The 24,475-nt window shown below is 39.5% G+C and overlaps 1 protein-coding gene across 1 annotated transcript; it reads right to left on the bottom strand.

Moving 5' to 3' along the window:
* Positions 1 to 1,928: 1,928 nt before the first annotated feature.
* On the bottom strand, positions 1,929 to 22,745 carry serinc3 (serine incorporator 3). Its single transcript, XM_087840451.1, has 10 exons — positions 22,569 to 22,745; positions 18,282 to 18,443; positions 15,855 to 16,048; positions 11,294 to 11,373; positions 11,044 to 11,181; positions 10,692 to 10,861; positions 9,420 to 9,510; positions 8,783 to 8,999; positions 4,651 to 4,878; positions 1,929 to 3,155 (listed from the first exon to the last, which is right to left on the bottom strand). The coding sequence occupies exons 1-10, from the start codon at positions 22,605 to 22,607 to the stop codon at positions 3,020 to 3,022; spliced, it is 1,455 nt and encodes a 484-aa protein (XP_087696577.1). The 5' UTR covers positions 22,608 to 22,745; the 3' UTR covers positions 1,929 to 3,019.
* Between the last annotated feature and the right edge of the window lie 1,730 nt (positions 22,746 to 24,475).

The raw sequence follows: 24,475 nt of genomic DNA, 5'->3' as shown, positions 1-24,475 counted from the left end.
ATGGATTAGGGTTAAATCATATATTTCCATCTCATTATAGTAATATTTAAGTTTTTGTTCAAATTAGGACACATGTGGCTAACAGAGTGAACTTCAGGCCTTACTTGCAAATAATAAAAATATTATTTTTCAATTTTAAAATTTCTTTTTTCTGAATCAACTTTTTTCACCTTCAAGCACGCAACGTCTGCTCCTCTCTATTTTGTGTCTGCAGTAAGCTATGGTTTGATTGGCTTTTCTACCTAACTACGTAAACAGGCGATTACTGTAAGGACTGGTTTATTGTTTTATGGTGTACTGATAAAACAGTGCTCTGGGTTTATGTATTACGGGCAAATTTATTCTGTCACTGATTATTAGTCTGGACAGAACGAGCACTTCGTCTGGATCTGGACCAAGCTCTGCCATTTGGTGATATATGTGATAAAGCAACCCAAGATTAAAAATAAAGAAGAATTTTTTTTTTTTTTTTTTAAAAGAAGAAAATGTAGTAATGCTTTATTGAAGCAGTTTTATGTCATTATTATACTGCTGGCAAAGTAAAGCTAGTATTTTGCTGATTTCTTTTGTTTCGAGGTTCATAGCCATTTGATTTTATAAATTATTGGTTCAAAACAATTCGACTAAATCTACTAGGTTGGCTTTGTCAGTTTTATTTACCTTCTACTGTGAAATAACAGTACAAATAGAAGGCAACATTGCAGACATCAAGGGCAGCTAAAAGTACCTGGGAATCCCACAGGCAAATGGCAACCACGAAGAAGCTGCTAGGAAAGTTGCAACCACCAAGTACCTGCAGAGGGTCGGGCAAGTCCTGAGGAGTCAGCTGAACGGTAAGAACAACACCTACGCCCTGCCCGTGATCAGGTAAGGTAAAGCAGGGAAAGCCCTGTAACTTACTTTAAAACGAAATATGTTCCCTAAAACAGTGGACAGAGCTACAGACCCATGACACCCTGTGCAGTTAATAAAAGGACAGGTAATGTTCGTCGCGCTGTTGCACGCACAGCACGCTCATTTTTTCAGTTCATCAGTTGCCACAAGACAGCTTACCAACATGTACACAATAACCTAATACTCCTGTGTCCTAACGTCACAAGAAGGTAACTATACTTTAGTTACTATAGATGAAAAGATATCTTCTTGCTGGATGCAGAAATGTTAAATTATTATTAATTTCATATTGATGCTACTCTGAAAGTGCTGCTGAGCCTGGATTTGCCTGTTTTATTAGACAGATGGTCAGAGCTGGTGTCCCCTCTCCATCATCGTGTCCATCATTGCTAATAAAAGGAGTTATTTACAATCTCTTCACATGCCATCTTCTCCATATCACCAAGGAAACTCATCTGTCACAATGATAAATCTCTGAAGCGTGTTTATTTGCTGGATGTCTTTCCGCACAAGTGGAAACTGTAGCTGATCTCAGGGTGGTGAAAGAAGAGGCAGTGGCCTTGCTCTGTTAAATCAGTGCCAATCTGCCACTGATTTAAGGTTAAGGTTACTTTACTTATACCCGTAGGTAAATTTACTTTACAGAAGAATGATAGCATTTGACATCCCTTCAGATAAAAACGTAGGACTGCCGGGCGCTGCTTGTCAATTTAACGTATCATCCAAATGGTTAAAAAAAGATTAAGTTGTTATGAAAAGTGTCGAAAGAGATTAAAACAGTTATCTGTACTTATTTGTACCAGGTTTTAAATGTTTATTTCTCAGAAAGATTAGTATTTTACTGGTATTGTACTGGTGTATCAAACTGATTTGAAGGAATTACTGCTCTCTGGCACACTGCAAAGCAGTAAGTTAACACGTAATAATTGAGCTGTATTGGTGCTGCTTATATCCAAGTGTCTCAAAAACAAAAGCACACAGAAAGCTCCAGATGTGCCTTTATTCATTTACAGCACATTGCTGAGAGTTATAACAAAGGTTCAAAGTACACAGCTTTACCAAAAAAATTAAAAAACACAGTGGTCCTTGGAAAATATTAACATTTAGTTAGTAACACAAAAAAGTGTGGAACCAATTATGACTTGATGACTTTCAGAAGGCTTTTTTTCCTCTCTGTGACAGATGAGCACACTGAATCTCTGAGTCACAGCAAAGCAAACGATTATATAGTAGGTCAGTATAATCACAAACTGCAGATGCATTACAGAGAATGCATAACTTATTAACCACACTGGGTAAATCTGGAACACAAGGCAAATGCTCAGATTTTTTATTCTCAAACATCTGTAATTATTCAGTTATAGAGTCCTTTTCTTAAAAATTTAAATCTTTTTAAAATTACAGAAACACATTCTTACAACAATAATCAAAATAAATACTAAAGATATTCTAGGCTATTCAGAGGTGCCTGTATCTCTTTGTTCTAAGGATATTTTTAAACCACCTGACATCTTCAGGTCTGATGGACCTGCAGGTCCGTTTACATTTGGCAGAAACTTGAGCTGATTTTGGTCATATTGCAGTTATGTCTGCGACATTCATGCACATACTCCCCAGTTATCTAATATTCTAACATTTTTCAGACATATAAGGCATATGAAGGTCGAACAGCCAACTACATCCTCTTCGTAGTGAATGCAGTTCACCCCAGCTCCACAGTAAGTCATAGGTGTAACTCCATGATGTTGAGAATTTTTTTTTCAACTAAGCATTCACCATAAATTGGGGTTACAGCAAAAAAAAAAAAAAAAAAAGAGGAAGAAGAAGATAAAGAAAAATCTAGCTGACTTAAAATAACAAAAATCCAAAAGGTTTGCTCTAACCAGAAAATTACCCAAGTACAAAAATACAACAATATATTGCTATTGTTAGTGATGTGACTGGTGTGAAATCTCTACAGTAAAAATCTTTATCTGAAGCAACTGTTAGGGCACTTTGGAAGCATACACAATCAACTCAGTCCATCTAAAAGTGTAAAACCTGAGTCCATCTTGACAGTAGCATTATTGACAAATTTAATGTAAAAACAGACAAAAAATAAGAGCACGCTGTGGAGACTGGCTGATCAGCTGAAATCTCGGTTGGTGAAGACCATGGGGGCCACCAGTGTCCATGTGTACAAAGCCAAACAAACCCAGCTGGAGGTGATTTTCACCCATACTGCTGGCCACTTGCTCGTTATGGTGTAGTCTGTATTAGGGCTGTCAGAACAAAAAAAAATGCAATAAATATATTTATAAAAAACTGAGAAAGCTACTTTAAGAAGGAAATTCCTTAACTTGTTCAAGCAGAAATCACAAAATCTCTTAGCTGCAAGACTGCACCTCAGAAAAATAAAGTCAGCATATCAATTATACAGTAAGAAATGCCTTTGCTTGGCTTATATGGTGCCATTAAACCCCTAATGAAACATTGTGGGACCATTTACAGTTTTAACAATGAGTTATGAATTTCCTAATATAAATAAAAGCACAATGGACTGACAGCTGCACAGAAAACTAGATCATAATCAAAAAAGAGGTCAAAACAAAAGATGAAACTGATATGCAAATTCAGTAGACCATTGTTGTCCTCATTCTTCTTGGTACTACTTGACCGAATAATACCAGCCGCAGACACCAATAAAGGGCAATTCTGGATATTTAAACCATTTTCTGGGTTATGTTAGTGCCAGGCTGTGACTCTCATGGTCAACCATAACATTTGTGTCATAACACATAAAAATAATTGGATGCAAAAAAAACCCCGTTTTGGTTTATAACCTATTTTGAATGCATTGCTTCATATACATTTATCCCTTCTGTTGTTTAGTTTCTGTCAGTCTGGTTCATGCATCTGAATGGATACAATCGCATGAAACAGTGTTTGCCACACTTAAATGTTTCACATCATCAAACAAATGTAAATATTTGACAATAATATGCAGTTTTTAAATAAAGGTTTTAAAATAAAGATCCAAGGAAATTCAGGAGAACTGAGAATCAAAGTAATTGAGATATTTCAGTGTGGAAAAGGTTATGAAGCCATTTTTAAGGCTGTGGGACTCCAGTGAACCACAATGAGAGCCAAATGGCACAAATGGCAAAAACATGGAACAGCGGTGAAGCTTCCCAGGAGTGGCTGTCTGTATAAAATTACCCCAAGGATGCAGCGACGACTCATCCAAGAGCTCACAAAAGACCCCCAGAATGCTTTTGTGAGCTCTTGAAAAAAAGAAAGAAAAGAAGACGAATGCTTGGACACTGCTAGCACACAAACGCAATGCAGAGGATGAAGCATCACCAAATATGTTTCCAAACCAGCTTCCTTCCAAAACCCTCCAATGTGGCTGAATTACAACAGTTCTGCAAAGATGTGCAGGCCAAAATTCTTCCCCAGCGCTGTAAAAGACTCATTGCCAGTTATTGCAAACACTTGATTGCAGTTGTTGCTGCTAATGGTCCCAACCAGTTATCAGGTTTAGGGGGCAATTACTTTTTCACACAGGGCCATCATTTTAATTTGTCTGATGCTCTGAAACATTTAAGTCTGACAAACATACAAAATCAGGAAGGGGGCAAACACTTTTTCACACACTGTATAAAAAGGAAATGAAATAAACTACCATTCACATATATATACTGTAGGATTATTGACCACCCAAACACTTCAAACTACACTTTAGATGTTGTGCTAAAAGAGAAGGGAGCCACTGACCTGTACCAGTTAGTGAGGGTCATCATGATGTACAGTGAGGCCAAGAAAAGCATGAAATGAAAAAAGGAGTAGCTGTACTGGACCATGTCCCGCTCATTGTCCTCCACCCGTCTGGGCCCTGTCGACTCCTCTGACAGTTCTGCTGTGCTGCCCCCCTCAGCGAGGATGACTGAATCTTTGGATGCCATAGTTAGCTTGTTGACCTGGCTGTTGCTGGATGAACGAATGCTGGAATCAAAACAGAGATGAAGAAGAAAGAAAAGCAAGTATTAGGATCACAGTATGAAAAAATAACGGACACAAACACAGTTCACATTAACAAGGAAGGCTTAGAAATGGTTAACCCTTCATCAGGTGAGGAACCATAACTAGTAATTACAACAGTACTCTACACCAATAGCAGCACAGTGTTGCAATTTTTAAATTCCAGGAATTTTAGTAACTAGCAATACATCTTTCTAAATTTCACACTGATTGTTCTGTCTAGATCAGAGGTTCCCAAAGTGGGGGGCGCAGAGCCATTGCTGGAGGGGGAGGGGCACCAATTTTTTGCACCAATTTTGCACAGAGAGGCATTTTTTGAAAAATGTATTGATAGCAATGTTGAATATTATTACACTACAAATAATTACTAGGGATGCAACGATACCAATTTTTACAAACCGATACAATACCGATACTAGGATCTGAGTACTTGCCGATACCGAGTACAAAAACGATACTTCTACCACACACACACACAAATGCAATGAATCGGAAGACAGGTTTTATTTTATTCTCTGCCGATAAAAAATAAAATCTTAATAAAAATGACCACAAAAAAATTTCAAGTGAAAAATAAGCACTTCTGTTAAATTATTGCAGAGTCTCCACATTGTAATTTAACAAAATATCACTGAACTATTGGCACTGTCTCGAGCTTTCAGAATAATAAATAAACACTTCTGTTTGGAATAAAATAAATACAAATTAGGTTTGAGAATAAAATAAACGTTTAAATTATTGCAGAGTGTCCATACTGTAAACAAACAAACAAAATACGAAAGTATTTGCCATTGACGAACTCCTCATCTGCCCGTGGATCATCAGTCCACTGTGCCGTTAAACCAAGAACTGACATCGCGCACACACTGCTTGCCTTTACCTCTTCAGAAAGTTTTGGCACCATTATCTCCCTGATGTGTGGGCGGCTGGAAATTTCATATCGCAGCTCGAGTATGCTGAGAAGACGGTGCAATCCTATGTTTTCCACGACCGGCATTGGCTGGTCATCCAGAGCGATAAAATGAGTTGAGCCTCTGTTATTTTAACTGCCCGTGGATTTTCTCTTGACATTTTTCTTCGCTTTTCCAAAACCTGAGTTAAAGTTGGCTGTTCCACACTGCTGACATTTTGTTTAGCCTAGCTACAGCAGCCTCCAGTTTCTCTTTTTTATCTGGAGCCGTCAGTCTCACTCGCCTAACCCTGTGCCTGTTTAGGGCGGGATGTCCCCCTAGTGGCCAATCTAAAAAACTACAACAGAAATGACAAGCCACCCTCTGATTAATGAAATAAGTTAGTATCGGTTCATGGTATCGGTTAACTTTTACGAGTATGAGTACACAAACATTTTACAGTATCGGCCCCGATACCCGATACCAGTATCGATATCGGTGCATCCCTAATAATTACACCATGACACCTCTGCCTTTCTAAATGGACGGACAGTAGCTGCGTGTGTGTAAGCGTGTAAAAACTGCAGATAGTCAGATTAACAGTAACAGTATTTTGAATCTATCCGCCATTGAAGAAATTCATCTCATGTAAACAATAACGTGGCGCACAGCGTGACGTGAAAAAGGCACACACCTTTCACGTTGCATGACGAACTCCGTATTCTAGTCGTCCACACGTAAACGCAAAAACTGAGTTTGCAAAAATCTCCAACCTGGCAGAAGTTTTTAAAAAAATCTCTTTTCTTGTAAAACAAAGGGGGGCCAAGCAAAAAATGTTTGGGAGCCACTGGTCCAGATCATGATTTTAATTTTCTTTTTAATTCAATTTTCTTTACTTTTAAGTTACTGAAGAAATGGTAAATGGAAAAGCACTTTGTGTTTCCTATTATCTCCTTTTACTCCTATGCTGATGATATTCAACTATATCTGCCTCTCAGGTCTGACAGCTCCAGGCTGGATAGCATCATCATAGGCTTTCAGGACTTTAAGAACGGGATGGCACAAAACCTCCTTTAGCTGTATGATAAATAGTGGATAAAACAGAAATTGTCCTTTTTGGTAGTTCCATCAGAGGGTTTACTGATCAGCCTGGGAATCTGTCCATCTATGTTAAGCCCTATGAAAAAAACTTTAGGATTTTAGGTTTGAAAAGCAAATAACCTTAGTGGTGAAAAACTGTTTTTCCCTTCTCTGCTTTTTATTGAAAAATAAGCTTTTTTTTCTTTTTGTGAGAGATTGTACGATTGTCATTCATTTCCTCCTGCTTGGACTGGTCTCTGTCAGTCCTCTCTGTCTGCTTGCCCAGTGCTGCTGCTCGGTTGCTCATAAGAAAAAATAGATCATATTTGACCAGTTTTAGCTTATCTCCCCTGGTTTCCAGAACTATGTCCTCACAGACAGCCCCTGCTAACTTTAACTTTTTAATTTAATTGAGATCATATTTTTAAATCAAGTTTATCCAGATATTGCTTGCCTTTTTAAACTAGTCTCACTGACTGAACAATAGCCAGTTCATAGTTCAGCTCCATTACAAAACAGCAGCTTAACCAGTTTTTAACAGCCCATGTTGTTATTTTCATGTGAACAACCTAATCCACATTCTCCAATGAGCACATTTTAATCCCACAAATTCAATGCGCTAAACACAGCTTAGATGGGCCTTTGGTAATGTACCCCCTCCAGTCTTCCTCCACTCCCCACTTGGAATGGAGGGTCCAGTGGTCCCCCCCCCCCACAGATTCATTTGTTAGTTTAGTTTCATTTGTGCTTTTAATTTAGGAAAGGAAATTCTGTGTCCCACTGTGTGGCTGACCTGGTCTCTGTTACTTTCTGCCAGGCCTACGAAATGCAGAGTTTCTTTGTTTTTCTGTTAAACAGTACATTTGCACAATGACTGAAACCAACCCACTGAAGGAACAATGGGCTGGGAGGTCAGTTCCTTCATCATAATTATGCACATTCTCATGACCATTGATCAACAACCACTGATCAAAGACCACTGATCAATGGCCATGAGTACCATTCACAGAGAGTTGGGGAATGGCTGCAATCACAGCATTGTAAGATGGCGAAAGATATACCCTTAGGCCCCCTCCTCAATTCAGAGATGGTCTTTCCCTTTTCATGTAAATGAAAATCAAACCAGCGTTCCTCCCTGTCCAGGATGTTACATCCTCATCATTGAAAGAGTGTCCACTGGCCTGTAGGACACAGCCTGTAATAGACTGCAATAGAGGTAGCTCTTCTGTGTTGTACCATCCTCTTCGCCAGAGGTTGTTTGGTTTCTCCGATGTATAGATCCTGGCAATCCTCCTGGCACTTAACAGCGTACACTTTGTTACTCTGTTTGTGTCGGGGGATCCAATCCTTGGGCGCAGTGTGTTTTGGGGTGTAAAAGCCACAGAGACGCGGTGTTTAGAAAAAAAAACTGTTCCACTGTTCCGATACTCCTGACACATACGGGATCACAACAGGTTTTCGCTTAGGCAGCAGTTGTCCTTCTCTCCTGTTTATAAGGTTGGGGAAACCTGCAGTCAGCTGAGACTGAAGAAGTCACTTGGATAAGTGATGAAACGTTTCTCCCACTGAAAACGCTAAGTCCAGATGAACAGAATCCAATGTAAGTATTTTGGTATGGTAACAATTTGGTAACTACATTTGAATGAGGAAATGCTAATTTGTTAGCTAGCATTAGGAAGTGAGGTGACCATTAACTGAAAAGGGTACACTGCAAAAGTTGTTATGATGAAGGAAACTGGCTACAGAGATCAAAATCATTTTTTTGCATCAGTCTGTAAGCATGTTTTTTAATGCTCATTAACACTGCAGTCTACAGTAAAAAGAGGTAAAACAGACGGGTTCTTATATAGCGCTTTTCTACTCTAACAAAGCACTCAAAGAGCTTTACACAATGTTACCTGGAATACAGGATGCACAAGATAAATATAATGAGGCCCACAACGCTCTGAGCATCCCACCACTGCAGGTATGGAGATGTAAAGGCAGGTTTTTCTGTCCCAGTGATTGTGGTAATCATTGCCATGGTGGCTGTCTGGTTCTCGGTCTCTGTAGGGCCCGGGGTCGGGGCTGCGATCTGCTGGAAGATACTCAACAGGCTGGGGTTGCATTCCCGCTCTGAGATCAGCAAAACAAACAATAACAATAATAATTTAAAAATACTTTCAAAAACAAACACAATATTTGAATCTACACAAACTGACACAGACATATTTGGAGACATACTCTATATCATTACACGTGGTGCACAACTGATATGTTTTTAAGAGCTCTGTGAAATTAACTTGAAAATAGTACCTAAAATTGCAATACTTCATGTATAAATACCTTATGGAATAATAATTAACTACATCATGCTGTGTTAGCTTAGGTGCAATTTGAACAAAATAACCCAAAGCTTTTCCAAAAAGCAATAAATCTTAAGGTTATGAGACAAAAAGATATTTTATTTGAAATGAATGGAGAAGAACATAAATATATACAGATAAAGGATTGTTTGAGTCTGTTGAAATTCCCAGACAATATAAACAGTCTCACCAGGCTCATTGGTCATGGCAGACCAGGTTAGAAACATAGTGTACAAGGTGATGAAAGAAGACTGTAGTAGACCTGAATGAGGTTGAGACTCCTGCAAATACACAGATACGATTTATCAGTGCCAAGTATTTACTGCCCACAGGTTTGAACTGAAACTGTACATATGTACTATATAAAAAGAAGTCATAATCCTGTGTTTACTGTTTAAGCACTCCAAACACAAAAATTAACCTTTGTTTATTATTTAGAAAATATCTAGATGGTTAAAAAAGGCCAGCAACAGTGGGAATGTTTGTGGGTAGCTTGGGAAAACCTGTTCTGCTAAACTCTAACATGAATGTTTTTTTTTCCTGATAACTTTTTACTATCTGTACTTTCTACTACTTACATTTTCAAAACAGGCTTGTTACTTTTGGTTTAATGCATTTGAAGGAAGCTATCGTTTCACATCACTGGCCTTCACACATCAATTTTAAGCCTAGACAGTAAAAAATGAAAGGTAATCATGCTCGTGCATTAATCACCAGGGGATATCGCATAAAAGAGAACAAAGAGGCGCAGTCGTGTGCCATAGTGGGCAGTTTAAGTGGGTTGTGTTTTCTTTTTGAGCAGCAGGTCAGCTGATCACAGTACATTGAGTGAATTGTGCTTTTTGTCACTATCTGTAAAACTGATTTTAGGGTTCCCTGCCCGCTGAATCTCACCTTAACCCCTGACTGTACTCATGTTTCTGTTTTGAGGCAAAGAAAATACAGCTATTTTTTAATTTTCCTTCTTTTTTTAGTTTTTCTTGTTCTAATTGATTAATTCAACCTGAGTACATTTATTAGAATTAAAATTTAGACTTAAATAATGTTTTTATTCCCTTCTGATATTATTTTATTATTGCATTAACACGGTTCAGTTAGTTTTGCACAAAAATAGCTGGTAGAAATGTTATCAAAAGAGCTATGTTTACTTTTCAATATTATCTCCTATAGCAAAACTAAACCAAGCTGCTACAAAACACAGTCATAATGTTTTGAAATAACAGAATTAAGAGAGAGATATCCAAACATTTTCAGGTTTATTCTGTCTTTCCGTTTTACACTGTCAAAATCAGCAAAGGGGCCTTAGCATCAATTCCATGTAGATGCTACTATAGATGCTCATCATGACATGATGCTAGTAGCACAAACATTTGCAAACACAAAGCAGAATCTTCAGTGCTTAGTGTGTCTTGTTTTTGTTTTATGTTTATCTGTGCATCGCAGACATGCCGTGTATTCACACCTGGACTTTTGGCAGGACTGAGACAACAGAGGCAACGATGCAGAGCAACATGTTGAAGCTGATGAAGAATTTGTTGATGAAGCATTCATTGGGTTTCGTGTAGAAGACAAAGAACAGCACAACAGCTGTTAATGACAGGATGTAGTTCAGGATCGTGACAGCCAGTAGAGCTAAAAATATAAGGTAGAAACAGTTCAAAGCTGAAACCAAAAAACTGATTTGAAAGTAGATTTGTGAAATCTGTGTGTGCTATATGCACGCTTTTTAAAAAAAAAAATTCAGAGTAAGTGCTCGCTTATGTAACAGTATTTAGAAGATGAATACAGCATGTAACTGGGCCAGCGTCACTGACCTGCATACCAGCCTCTGGAGTTGCCATTCTCCATCTTGTCAACCCAGGACTCATTCCAGGAGTGGACAAAGTCCACCAGCAGCACCAGTTGAATCAGAATGAAAAAGAAGGCTCCACCAGAGCCTATGACAAACCATACTGCGACAACACAAATACACAAGTAATTGAACTACTCGTCTTTCATACAAACTAACAAATCTGTGTGTAAAAGAGATCTGAGTTATCAAGGATTTTAAATACAAATTCTTACTGTAGGTGAAAGGCCGTTCAGGGATGTAAAAGGCACCAACTGTAATTGCCACCAAGGCAGCAAACTTAAAGAACCAAAATCTGAAACAGATTGTTACTGTCATAAGTCTCAGGAAAACTGTCTCAATCAAATATCTCATCTGCTTTCACAGTTATACAGTGGCTTGCAAAAGTATTCGGCCCCCTTGAACTTTTCCACATTTTGTCACATTACAGCCACAAACATGAATCAATTTTATTGGAATTCCACGTGAAAGACCAACACAAAGTGGTGCACACGTGAGAAGTGGAAACGAAAATCATACATGATTCCAAACATTTTTTACAAATAAATAACTGCAAAGTGGGGTGTGCGTAATTATTCAGCCCCCTTTGGTCTGAGTGCAGTCAGTTGCACATAGACGTTGCCTGATGAGTGCTAATGACTAAATAGAGTGCACCTGTGTGTAATCTAATGTCAGTGAAATACAGCTGCTCTGTGACGCCTCAGAGGTTGTCTAAGAGAATATTGGGAGCAACAACACCATGAAGTCCAAAGAACACACCAGACAAGTCAGGGATAAAGTTACTGAGACATTTAAAGTAGGCTTAGGCTACAAAAAGATTTCCCAAGCCTTGAACATCCCACAGAGCTCTGTTCAAGCGATCATTCAGAAATGGAAGGAGTATGGCACAACTGTAAACCTACCAAGACAAGGCCGTCCACCTAAACTCACAGGCCGAACAAGGAGAGCGCTGATCAGAAATGCAGCCAAGAGGCCCATGGTGACTCTGGACGAGCTGCAGAGATCTACAGCTCAGGTGGGGGAATCTGTCTACAGGACGACTATTAGTCGTGCACTGCACAGAGTTGGCGTTTATGGAAGAGTGGCAAGAAGAAAGCCATTGTTAACAGAAAACCATAAGAAGTCCCGTTTGCAGTTTGCCACAAGCCATGTGGGGGACACAGCAAACATGTGGGGACACAGCAAACATGTGGAAGAAGCTGCTCTGGTCAGATGAGACCAAAATGCAAAACGCTATGTGTGGCAGAAAACTAACACTGCACATCACTCTGAACACACCATCCCCACTGTCAGATATGGTGGTGGCAGCATCATGCTCTGGGGGGGCTTCTCTTCAGCAGGGACAGGGAAGCTGGTCAGAGTTGATGGGAAGATGGATGGAGCCAAATACAGGGCGATCTTGGAAGAAAACCTCTTGGAGTCTGCAAAAGACTTGAGACTGGGCGGAGGTTCACCTTCCAGCAGGACGATGACCCTAAACATAAAGCCAGGGCAACAATGGTTTAAAACAAAACATTTGTGTGGACACGGTCGCCCCTGCTAAGACGGTACGGTGTTATCCTAATAACAAACCGTGGGTAAGACAGGAAGTCAAAGCTGTCCTCAACATGAAGAAGAAGCCTTTCAGGAGCAAAGTGAAGGAGGACATGAAAGCGGCACAGCGGGAGGTGAAACGCTGCCTGAGGAAAGCAAAGGACACCTACAGGAGGAAGGTGGAGCAGAAGTTGGAGAGGAACAATATGAGGGAGGTCTGGAATGGTGTGAAAACCATCACAGGCCACAACACCAAGAAAAGCACAGTGGGGGGGGGACGACTGTGGAGAAGGCAAACGAACTCAACAACTTCTTCAACAGGTTTGACCAGCCCACAACCCCCCCACCCCCACCCTCACCTTTACTACAGAGCCCTCTCCCCACTCCCCTACCTCCCTCGCTTCCCCCCTTCCTGACACTATGATGACACCCCCCTCCCCCAATCCCTCTCTCAGCAGCAGGACATCTCCCCCCCCCCCCCCCCCTTCCAATCATCTCCCAGTGTCACAGTGGATCAGGTCAGGAGACAACTGAGGAAGCTTCGCCCCAGAAAGGTAGCAGGTCCAGAGAAGGTGTGTCCTAGGATGCTAAAGGCGTGTGCTGCTGAACTTGGGGAGCCGCTACAACGAGTCTTCAATCTCAGTCTGCGACTGGGGAGAGTGCCCGCCCTATGGAAGACATCCTGCATTGTCCGGTCACCAAAAGGAACCCAATGAGCTGAATGACTTCCGACCGGTGGCACTGACGTCACATCTCATCTGTCTCACTCCAGTTTTCAGGAAGAGCGGCTCTTCCTCAACCTCCTCCGACCACAGGTACAACATGCCAGGACCCACTACAGTTCGCCTACAAGGCGGGTGTCGGAGTGGAGGATGCCATCCTGTACCTCCTGCATAGAGCCCACTCACACCTGGATGGGGGAAAAGGCACGGTCAGGATCCTGTTTCTTGACTTTTCCAGTGCCTTTAATACATCCAGCCTTGTATGCTTCAGGAAAAACTGAACAGGATGGACCCCTGCCTGGTCGCTTGGATCTCCGACTACCTCACCGACAGGCCACAGTACGTCAGGCTGAAGGACATCACGTCTGACACTGTGGTCAGCAGCACAGGAGCACCACAGGGAACTGTGCTGTCCCCTCTTCTCTTCACCCTGTACACCTCTGACTACAAGTCTGAATTATGCCACATTCATAAGTTTGCAGACGACACAGCCATCATGGGGGGTATCTGGGATGACCAGGAAGAGGAGTACAGAAGTCTGGTGAGGAACTTTGTCGCATGGTGTCACACAAACCACCTGCAACTCAACACCTCAAAGACTAAGGAACTGGTTGTGGACTTTGGGAGGTCCAGAGCAGGTCCAGTGCCGGTTCAGATAGAGGGGGAGGAGGTGGAGGTGGTCAACAAGTACAAGTACCTCGGGCTGTGGGTGGACAACAAACTGGACTAGTCATGCAACACAGAGCACCTGTACAAAAAAGCCCAAAGCCGACTGTACTTCCTCAGGAGGCTGAGGTCTTTTAACATCTGCAGGAAGCTCCTGAGGATGTTTTACCAGTCGGTGGTTGATGGAGTACTGTTCTATGCTGTGGTGTGCTGGGGGAGCAGCACAGCAAAGAAGGACTCATCCAGGCTGGAAAAACTGATCAGGAAGGCTGGCTCTGTGGTCGGCATGAAGCTGGACACTCTGGTGACAGTGGCAGAGAAAAGGACATTAAAGAAACTGCTGGACATTATGGACAATGCTGGGCATCCTCTGCACACGGTCATAAATAACCAGAGGAGTCTGTTCAGTGACAGGTTGCTTCTCCCAAAGACAAGAACCAACAGACTTAAAAACTCCTTTGTCCCACATGCCATCAGACTGTTTAACTCCTCTCTGGAGGCGAGCGGGAGGGGAGACAGGGGGACAAAGGAGGGGGGAACAACTATGCTGTAGTGCCTCTTCACTTCACTGTGCAATACTTCTGTTAATAATCAGCGGTGCAATAGACCTCAATACTTTAAATGTGCAATTCACTTGTATTTTTATTTTTATTCCTATTTATTCTATTTATCCCCTTCGTATATTTTATTTATATATGTCTCTGTATTTATATATGTGTGTGTATGTATATATAATATTCTGCTCACGCTCTGTAACTTCTGTCGGTGCTGTGCTTTTGGAAACCGAATTTCCCAGAGGAACCCACCCGAGGGATTAATAAAGTTTTATCTTATCTTATCTTATCTCATATCCATGTGTTAGAACGGACCAGTCAAAGTCCAGATCTAAATCCAATCGAGAATCTGTGGCAAGATCTGAAAACTGCTGTTCACAAACGCTGTCCATCTAATCTGACTGAGCTGGAGCTGTTTTGCAAAGAAGAATGGGCAAAGATTTCAGTCTGTAGATGTGCAAAGCTGGTAGAGACAGACCCTAAAAGACTGGCAGCTGTAATTGCAGCAAAAGGTGGTTCTACACAGTATCGACTCAGGGGGCTGAATAATTACGCACACCCCACTTTGCAGTTATTTATTTGTAAAAAATGTTTGGAATCATGTATGATTTTCGTTCCACTTCTCACGTGTTCACCACTTTGTGTTGGTCAATCAATAAAATTGATTCATGTTTGTGGCTGTAATGTTACAAAATGTGGAAAAGTTCAAGGGGGCCCAATACTTTTGCAACCCACTGTATATCCAGAGTCCAATCAGTTACCCTGAAAGGTCCAAACACACTTTGATTTTGATATGAATGTGCAACACACATGTATTTATTTAATACTTATTTAGTGAATTTATTAGAATTTATCACTATTACTTTTTTTATGTTATGCTGATCTTACACTTAAACTTGAAAGACACACTACTGGTGAGACCAAAATAAAACCAAATAAGACCTTTACAGCCAAATATGATAATGGACATTATATATGTGCTAGAATGACATCGGACAGCTATGATAAATATTTATTGTTGCATTTTTAAAACTTTGTAAACTAAAAAACAAAGGTCTTCTGCTAAAACACATCTTGTATAATTTACATTTTACAACCTCACAGTGTTAAAGAGCCAAGGTGGACTAGAGTGCAAACACAGTGAAGGCCTGGAAATGCGATATTTAAATGCAAATGATCTATGGCTGCTTTGTGTTTATGTACCTGCTATGGTTTAAAAAAGTCTAAAACTGAACCTTAGGATTGGTAGGACTGTGCTGGTAAAAATATTTACATGTTGCTAGCTTTACTGCAGTACTTACCCATTGTGGATAGCAGCACGTGGATCTCTGCTGTTCTTTATGTTTATCATGAGAACGGAGAACCCCAAGAACCACATACTCATTCCAAAGCATATACGGTAAACTGCTTGGTACCCCACAAACATCTCACACTTGACATCCGCCTGTAGACCACGGACAGACGAACCTGCCCCATCCTCACAAAAGCCTGGGATCTACAGAAATCAGAGAAAGACCCTTGTTTTCTGTACATCCAGACGAGATTTTTATATGCACATAAGGCTTTTAAGAAGAGCCACCTTTGAAATACGTGTCTGATTAGACACAATGTTTTCTAAGATTTTTAATACTAAGTACGATAACCTGAATTTTATCAGAATTTAGTAGAAGAAAATTACAGGTCAAATGTATGTCATGTTTTCTAATAACACTGCCTCAAGCACGTATAAAAAAAGTATTGGTCCTAGCACAGAACCCTGTGGAACTCCATTACTAACTTTGTTATGTGAAGAAGGCACCCTGTTTACCTGAACAAACTGTAATCTATTAGATATACATGGTTCAAAGCAGTTCAGTGTATTTCCTTTAAATCCAACAGTGTGGTCCACGCTGTCTCGTATAATCTTATGGTCAACAGTACTGAATCCTGCACTGATTTAGCAGGACAGGTACAAAGAGTCCACTGTCTGAGGCCATAAGAAGTACGGATGCACCACCTGAACTTTTCTTAGCTGATTATGATTTCAAAATTTCTAAAGTGCGACCTTTGCAGATTCTGATTTGTTAAGAAGTATAACTAATGAAAACATAACTAATGAAAACAACAAAAACCTTTTTCTAATCTAAGCTTTACATCATTTCCACTTTCCTTCTAATGATCTCTCCTCACTGAAATGACATGCTGATGGCATGGTGAAAGTAATTATTAAAGTTCAAAGAGATCAATTAGAGAGAAGCCATCTAAATAAATATCTCCAGTTGCAGTACTTAACTTCTGTAGGAAGGATGTTACTGTTTTTTTTCACCAATAATTCAAATTTGATTTGTTCTCGCAACCAGAGCTAAACTCAACAGGAAGCTTTATTGCCGTAATTCAGGGAACAAAGTTCAAAAATTGAGACTAGGAACAAACTAAGCACTAGGAAAGAAACATAGCTCGAAGGGAACAAATGACAACAACATGACAAAGAACAGAGAGACTCAGACAATATATACACAGCAGGGAAGTTTGTGTTTGTCTTTTATGGTATATTTGATATATCCTCATGATATTGTTGTTACTGGTTCAGCATAATAGTCTTTGTCCAGGATCAAGATTGCATGTGAACAATCAGATTGTTATAATGTCAAAGCGTTGTGACCTGCTGATGTCTACTCCGAGAAGGGGCCAGTTAGGGCTGTGGTGTTAGGGTTGTGATGATCGAGCTTCTTTTACAGTCAGATAAAGCAAAGTCTCTATTCCAGTCTCAGGTCTTTAGCAGCAATGATGTAATAGGTTTTCTACAAGATTTTATCTGTCTCTGACATTGATAAGGAGAAGATTTGGCTCTTTCATCTTTATAAAATTGCTTTAGTACACTGAGGTTTGTAGGCATCTGTTCACGCACAGCACTCTTGATGGAGATGGTTTGAGGCCTGGACTTGTGCTGACATGCGGTTTGGCTTTCATCAAAATTATCATCATCTCCACTTTAATCCTAACTTTTTACTAACAGTAAATAAGGTGTAAAGTACTATTATTATTATAGTTATTATTATTATTGACTATTTATTTTACAAAACACCATAAGCTAAAAAAAATGCTCAGAATTAAATAGAAAAAAAATGAAATTAAAGAAAGAAAATACTGTGTGGAGCCTGCGGCTTAATTTGACCCAACACGGGAAACCTCACCCGGCCCGGACACAGAAAGGATTGACAGATTGATATTTAATTTAATTGCTTCGGTTTATACATATTCAAGTTTTCCTTATCTTAAATGATTTTACCTTTCATTAAAATAGCTTCTGTTATTGCTGGATGTCATCACTTATCACATATTCTAATTTCTTGGTACTATTTCTTGGGAGCTATGAATCTGGATTGGACTGTGTTATGACATGTCATCTGCTCCTTGTCTTCCACTTGTTTCCTTCTTTTTCTTTTTTCATATGAACTTTGATTACAAACTTTACTTGAATCACAGTTAATGAGGAAACAACATTGTTATGTCAGCCTCACTTTTTATTTATCCATTTTTAAACAATTGTCAACGATTGTTTTAAACGAGAAACAAATTGTGTTGGTGCACGTGTTATAAATCTCATGGTGGCTTTGCATGAATGCTCATTTTTTGCATCAGTTATGCACCAGTTTCAACCATTATAACTTTATTTTAACTTTAAATAATGCAAACTTTATTGTGAATGTAAATGTCTATCTTATGGTATTTTTATGGTCAACTCCTACCCTTTTGAGCTGCCGATCCACACCCGGTGACAGCATGATGCAGGCAACGATGGTGCCTATCAGCATTATAAAGGCATAGATGATCCTGGTCACCGTGGAGTTTCTGATGCTCGGACAGCAGCTACACATCAGGCACGTAGCACTGCTGCACAGGCACGGCACCTGGAGGATCAATAAAAAAATCGCACTTGAAGCAAAAGTGGAACATCCAGGGATATGTGTAAGGAAAGATGTAAGCGATCAATGTCAGAACACAACATATACATGTTTGTAATCAAACATTTACCGCATAATACAATAATGCACTTTACTAAACCTTTGGATTTTTGTTTTTTAAATTCCAGTACTGACAACAAGCACACACAACACATTTTAGTAACTTAGAAAAATATTTCAATCATTTATTTTAGATTTTCATCTATTCAACTGCCAGTATAGACTGATCTTGATGTTTGTGCTGTTATGCTGTACACAGTCTACTGTAACGTCTCATTGAGTAACACTCAATGACTCAGCACAGCACTGGCAATTAGAGACAATGACATTCAGAGAAAAACTACTTTGCACTGAGAGCGCTCTGTATTTTGACCACTGTGCCATCTGATATGTTGTGTCATAAAGTGACTGCTTTATTGCCATCAGGCTTGAGGACATATGAAGCAGATTGGCTTGTGTGGTTCTGAGACTTTAAACAAATTATCCCTCGTTAAGTTGTTTTTTTCTGCAGGTTAAAAAGTTGTCACAAGTTTGCTGTGTTTTCTTGTACTGACTTACTGACTTATTATTGGACATTTCCTTCACTCTTATTGTGAAAATTACTTCGTTAATCCTAATGAGTTTGCAGCAGTCCTTCCCATGTCCTGTTTTCCCCTGCCTGAATATAATTAATGATGAGAGCCTTTATTGGCAGCTGCTGTCATGGAGAAACTTGTATGTATCTCTTTTCTGGAACTGCAAATAAAGCAGAAGCACTGAGTGTTTCCAACTGCTGCAAACTGACAGAGTAAAGTATTCTGCAGTAAACTGGACTAACTGACACGTGGAACCTGAGGCCTCATTGTCTCACTTTTTCTGTAAGTTAAATGTGTGATTTCTAAGATAATGAGTAAATTAATATTCTTAGTTTGCTAGGCAAGACGAGAAGTGAGCTGTCGGGGGAAAGCTGGTGTTTGGTAACTAACTGAGTGAGCTTGAATGTTAATTAAAAATACTATAGTTCAAACACCTTGGCTTCTCTGACTGTACTGAACAGAAGGATATTAAGACTTCTAGCTGGTACTTAAAGATGAGCCACTTAAACCTGTTTATATGAGAAACAGATAAAAGTCATTGGGCCTGCCTAGTCACTAACTAATGTTACAGTTACTGTTCATTTAATATGAACATAATATTATAAGAACAACAGGCTGGGCTCTTCTTCTTATGATTATCAAATATTTGCAAACAGTAACATGTTTCTGTCTCTCTCCACACATGTATGGATAGTAACACAAATTTTAAAAATATTGGCAAGCACCAGTGGTACCCCGCAGCCTCCTAGTAGATGCACCTATAGTATTGATTTGAAAGTCCTCGGTGACTTCCTTCTTAAGTTATCGCATTCACAAACTTGAGTGTCTATGCTGCCCGCCTGCCTGGCAATAGCTGAAGCTGTTATAGCTGCAAAGGTTGGGCCGACATCTTCATATATCAAATCTATTTCAAGATAAAATTTATTGAAAAATGTCTATTGACCCACTTTCAGCATGTTTTCCCACACTTTGAAATCTGAGGTTAGGTCTCAAAAAATATTAAAGACAAAAGCCTGAAGTTTTAAATACCCCTTCCTACCATGACATTGAATCAGAACCTGCAATTTTGAACAGACACGTGAAAAATGAGTACTGGCTAGTTAAAATATGACAAAAAGAAATTCAAGCAGTCCTGTAAAGCCCCTTATTTAAGCACAGGCTAATAAAACAACATTTCTGAATGGTATATTGTTGTATGTTGTATTTATTGTGGTCAAAGTTAAAGTAAACTTTATTGTCATCTGTGCTATATACAGTAAAGTATACAGAGAGACGAGACAACGAGGCTCCAGTTCCATTCAGTGCAAAAGACAAACAATAAATATAAGAAGAGTAAGAAACAAATATACACTTTAAGATTAAGGTAAAAGGTAAAAGGTATACACAAATAGAATACTTGTTAGCATAAAATTCTTAATCACAAATGAAATGAAATGCTACTTCAATCAACTTTCATGCTGGATGGAACAAATATGACAAGTTGTACCACAATAGCATATCAGTACCGATCAGGCAACCAGCTTGCTGACTGCCAGAATAGATGCTGCAAATATATATTATATTATATGTATATATGTATTTATTTAATTTGTTTTTTGATGCACAATTAATGCACAGAGGAATTCACGCACAGTATGTGACTTTGGCCACTTTCGTAGTTCAGGATGTCTGCAAGTGACGCAGCAGTAACAATATGTATGGTGAGCAGAAAGTGATAAAGAAAAGAGACTTTTGAATGGCAAGTTCAAAAAGCTTTGTCAAATGGTCCCCTTGACAAGACCAGTTTTTTTATTTGTATTAAGATACATAATTTGTATGAGAAAGATAAAGTGGAGGAAGCAAATGTGGTTTACTCACTGGAAACTACTGGACTTTGCTAAGTTACCTTGTGGTAAAGGCACATTAATTTGGACCACAGTGGGAACATGCTTTAAATGTTATGAGGACAGAGGAGACGCACTTTGCCAACATGTGCACCAATAACTTTATGCAAGTGGTCTATTCTACCTCTTGAATTAAAGACACTGTATGCCCTCTATGGGCATGCAGGCTTTCTGGAGAATATTCAATATACATTAACAGTTAAAGCTACAGAATCATGTGATGTTGTATCAAACTATAGTATGGTAATATGTGTACCTAAATGTATCAAAATTTCAGTATTCACTTTCATTTAATGAGCTATCAGTTGCAGTAAAACCCCCAGGAAAGACTGTTAAAACTGGGGCAGCTATTTAAGACAGGCAGCATGTGGTGTTTGTGGTCAGACCCAGCAGGCCTGTGGGCAGGAATTTGTCACAGCGACTCCTCTTCAAATATATACTTTAGCTACATTGATTCTAAAGCTTTGAAAATATGCCACGAAAATATTTGTTTAGCGTTATGTAAAATGTATATTGCTACTCCAAAGTTTCTAAGTCTAGTTTGGCTGGACTTGGCTGTGCCCACAGGCCTGCCCACGTGACACATGATTGTGGGAAGCAGTAATATAATGCAAGTACTACATGCTAACCTTTATATGTATATGTATGTTAGTGTCTTTACGTAGAAAAATAACTGGACTAAACTGATAAAGTTTTGGTGTAGTAAAAACAAAACAAACAATCACAGCCTGACATTGTCAGACAGCATATGTATTCATTTACAGTAAACCACTGCATGGACTCTCATATACACTAATACCAGATGTGGAGTCAAGTGATAACGATACTTGGAAGATAGTCAACAAGTATGCCAGCCAGACAAGGTCAGCTTAGTTCTTCTGCAGACTGGCCTTGACAATGTCTGCCAGAAAACATACAGCCTGAAAATGGTTGGCCATCATGATCTCAACCATAAAACCAGACAGAAAATATACTGTTAATACCGTTTTTTATAGTTTTACTTGTGTCTGTCTTTTTGTATAAATGAAGTTGTTAAATTGACAGATAATACAGCTCTGTGAAAAACTGAATGCTTTATTACAAGACATATTTGTGGTATTTGCTCTCGTCCTAATTGCGTATCCATGTAGTGCTATTCCTCTCTTGCCTTATATAAAAAGACACTGTTTTCATTCTCTACGTTTCATCTACTGACATTTCTAAATACGACGCTTGTTGTGTTCTTATGATAATGTAACAAAGCGCAACTAATCCAGTTAATCACATGCCAGCAGATGACCAAGTGCGTTGGGATTAACTATCTGTTGTGCCGTATATTTGAACTGCTCCTCACGCGGCAGCTACTTCAGGGGAATTCTCAGATTTCTGCAGATAAAATCAAAATACAGCGAAACGTCACCGAAACCATAACTGTTTTAACAAACCTGAGCTAGATCACAGAACACAACGGGAATTAATATAGCAGCTAACTGAGTGTGTCCATGTTCTTTAGCACTAGCCTACTACCTGTTGCTGTCTAAGCTTCAGGTTGTTACGACACCTTACATTTCTCATCACTTTAAATCAAGGCGCTTGTAAAAACCTCACTTCTGAGTCGCAGCATTAGACCTTACCCAGCTTGCGAAAGAAAATGCCCCCAGAACCGCTCCCATGGTTGCCGGGTTTCTGAACAGAAGCGCACAGTCTGAGTTCTTCTTCCCGTTATTTCGCTTCCGTTCTTCGCTGGTGTTTTCACTATCGAAAGAAAATAAAGCTTCTCTATTAGGCGGTCAGGACAGAACGAGAGCGCCTCGAACTACTTCAGGGCTGAAGTAACGCTGGGTGACGTCATGACGTTGTTGACCTGTTGTCATTTGTACAGGCTTTGGTGACGGTATGTGGACATACTAATACGTAATTAGGTTTTCTAATCGTCATTAACGGTTTATATGTTATAAAGTATTTTAACAATATTAGAACAATGATAAAGTTATTATTAGTTAGTGGCAAAGTCTACTAGTGTTAGTGGTTTACTGTTTATTGTTTCTTCAGTCATAAGTCATACATACTCAATTTCATTTATACATAAAAGAAGCGCTTTCTGTATTAATTTATTTAGGATTTGAAAAGCCTGTGGCCTTTTTATAGGTCTTTCATTCTTTCATTTCAGCCCTTCTCTTGTATGTTGTATCACAATCTCTGGCTCACTTCCATAACACGTCTTTTGTCCTGTCTTCCTTCCCTCACTCCCAACTGGTTGCAGCAGAAGACCTGGTTCTCCTGGAGGTTTCTTCCTGTTAAAAGGGACTTTTTCTTGACCTGATACAGCAGATCATCTACAAATTTGGAAGGTTGGTGGTTCACTTAGCCAACTAATGCCAAAAATCCTTGGTTAAGGTACTAAACCCAAGTGGCACTACTGTTAGAAGAAAAGAAGAAAAGAAGAAAAAACTGCTTGTTTAAGTGGGTGAAAGAGACATGTTGTATAGCCTTAACTTCTTAGGTAAGAATCACAAACATTCAAAATGGTTACCTTAGGTTTTGGACCACATTTATAGTTATTTTTTTACTATTTCCTGAAATGATTAATTAATCAGAACAAGTGGCTTTTACTTATGTAGAAAAGTTAAGAAAAAAAAAAGAAATTGGCACAAAGGATTTTTGATCTGGGCATTCATTTCAAAATAATCAGTAGAAAAAGAAGGTTTTTGGTAATATCATGTACTAATACATGATACGTACTAATACATGCACAAGTCTGAGTTCTAAGATGTGACAAGAATGGAGATTGGAGAATGCAGCCCCTTGTTGAGCTTCTACTACACATTCAAGCTTTGCATGATCTATGCTATATTTTAATGAGTGATAATTTTTATGATATGGTTCTTTGGGGAACATGGATAGTTGCCTATCTTTGCCCAAGTGATAATTTGACCTGAAAATGTAGAATTTGTTAATGTACCTGCATACCATTAACAAGTATGCTATAATTATGTTCTAAGCTATTTATCTAGTTATGAAAAACAGTGGTCAAAGGAGCTTGCAAAGAAAAGCGTCTGGACTTCTTTAAGTTACTTGAAGACGTTTCACCTCTCATCCGAGAGGCTTCTTCAGTTCTAAGGTCAAATGGTGGAGAGTCCCAGATATAACCCTAGTGGGAGTGTCCCCCCACAGAGGGACAAAAGGACCCCCTGATGATCCTCTAATCGCCTGAGCCAAGGTGTGGAACTGGGTGTGGGTCCCAATCAGCCAGAGTTTCGGGTGGGTTCATTGTGAAACCTGGCCCCACCTTATCATGCGAATTCCTGAGGTCAGATGGCCCAGGGTGTGAGTGGGCGTTAAGGCGTCTGGGAAGGGATCTCAAAACTGGATTATATTTTCCCATAATACCAGTTGACTCTGACCATTTTTGTTAGTTGGTCCCCATCAGATCAGGTTAGGTCTTACTTGCCCTCTCTGGTGTACGTCACCACATATTTGGGGGGTTTGTTTTGTTTTTTAAATGCACACACTGACACACAAGTGTCCGAGCACATTTTAT

The sequence above is a fragment of the Neolamprologus brichardi genome, chromosome 5 (genome assembly GCF_056152115.1).
Source record: "Neolamprologus brichardi isolate AB-2024 chromosome 5, ASM5615211v1, whole genome shotgun sequence".
Taxonomy (NCBI): domain Eukaryota; kingdom Metazoa; phylum Chordata; class Actinopteri; order Cichliformes; family Cichlidae; genus Neolamprologus; species Neolamprologus brichardi.
The sequence above is the reverse complement of the archived record's forward strand: the minus strand, read 5'-3'. Positions and strand labels throughout refer to the sequence as shown.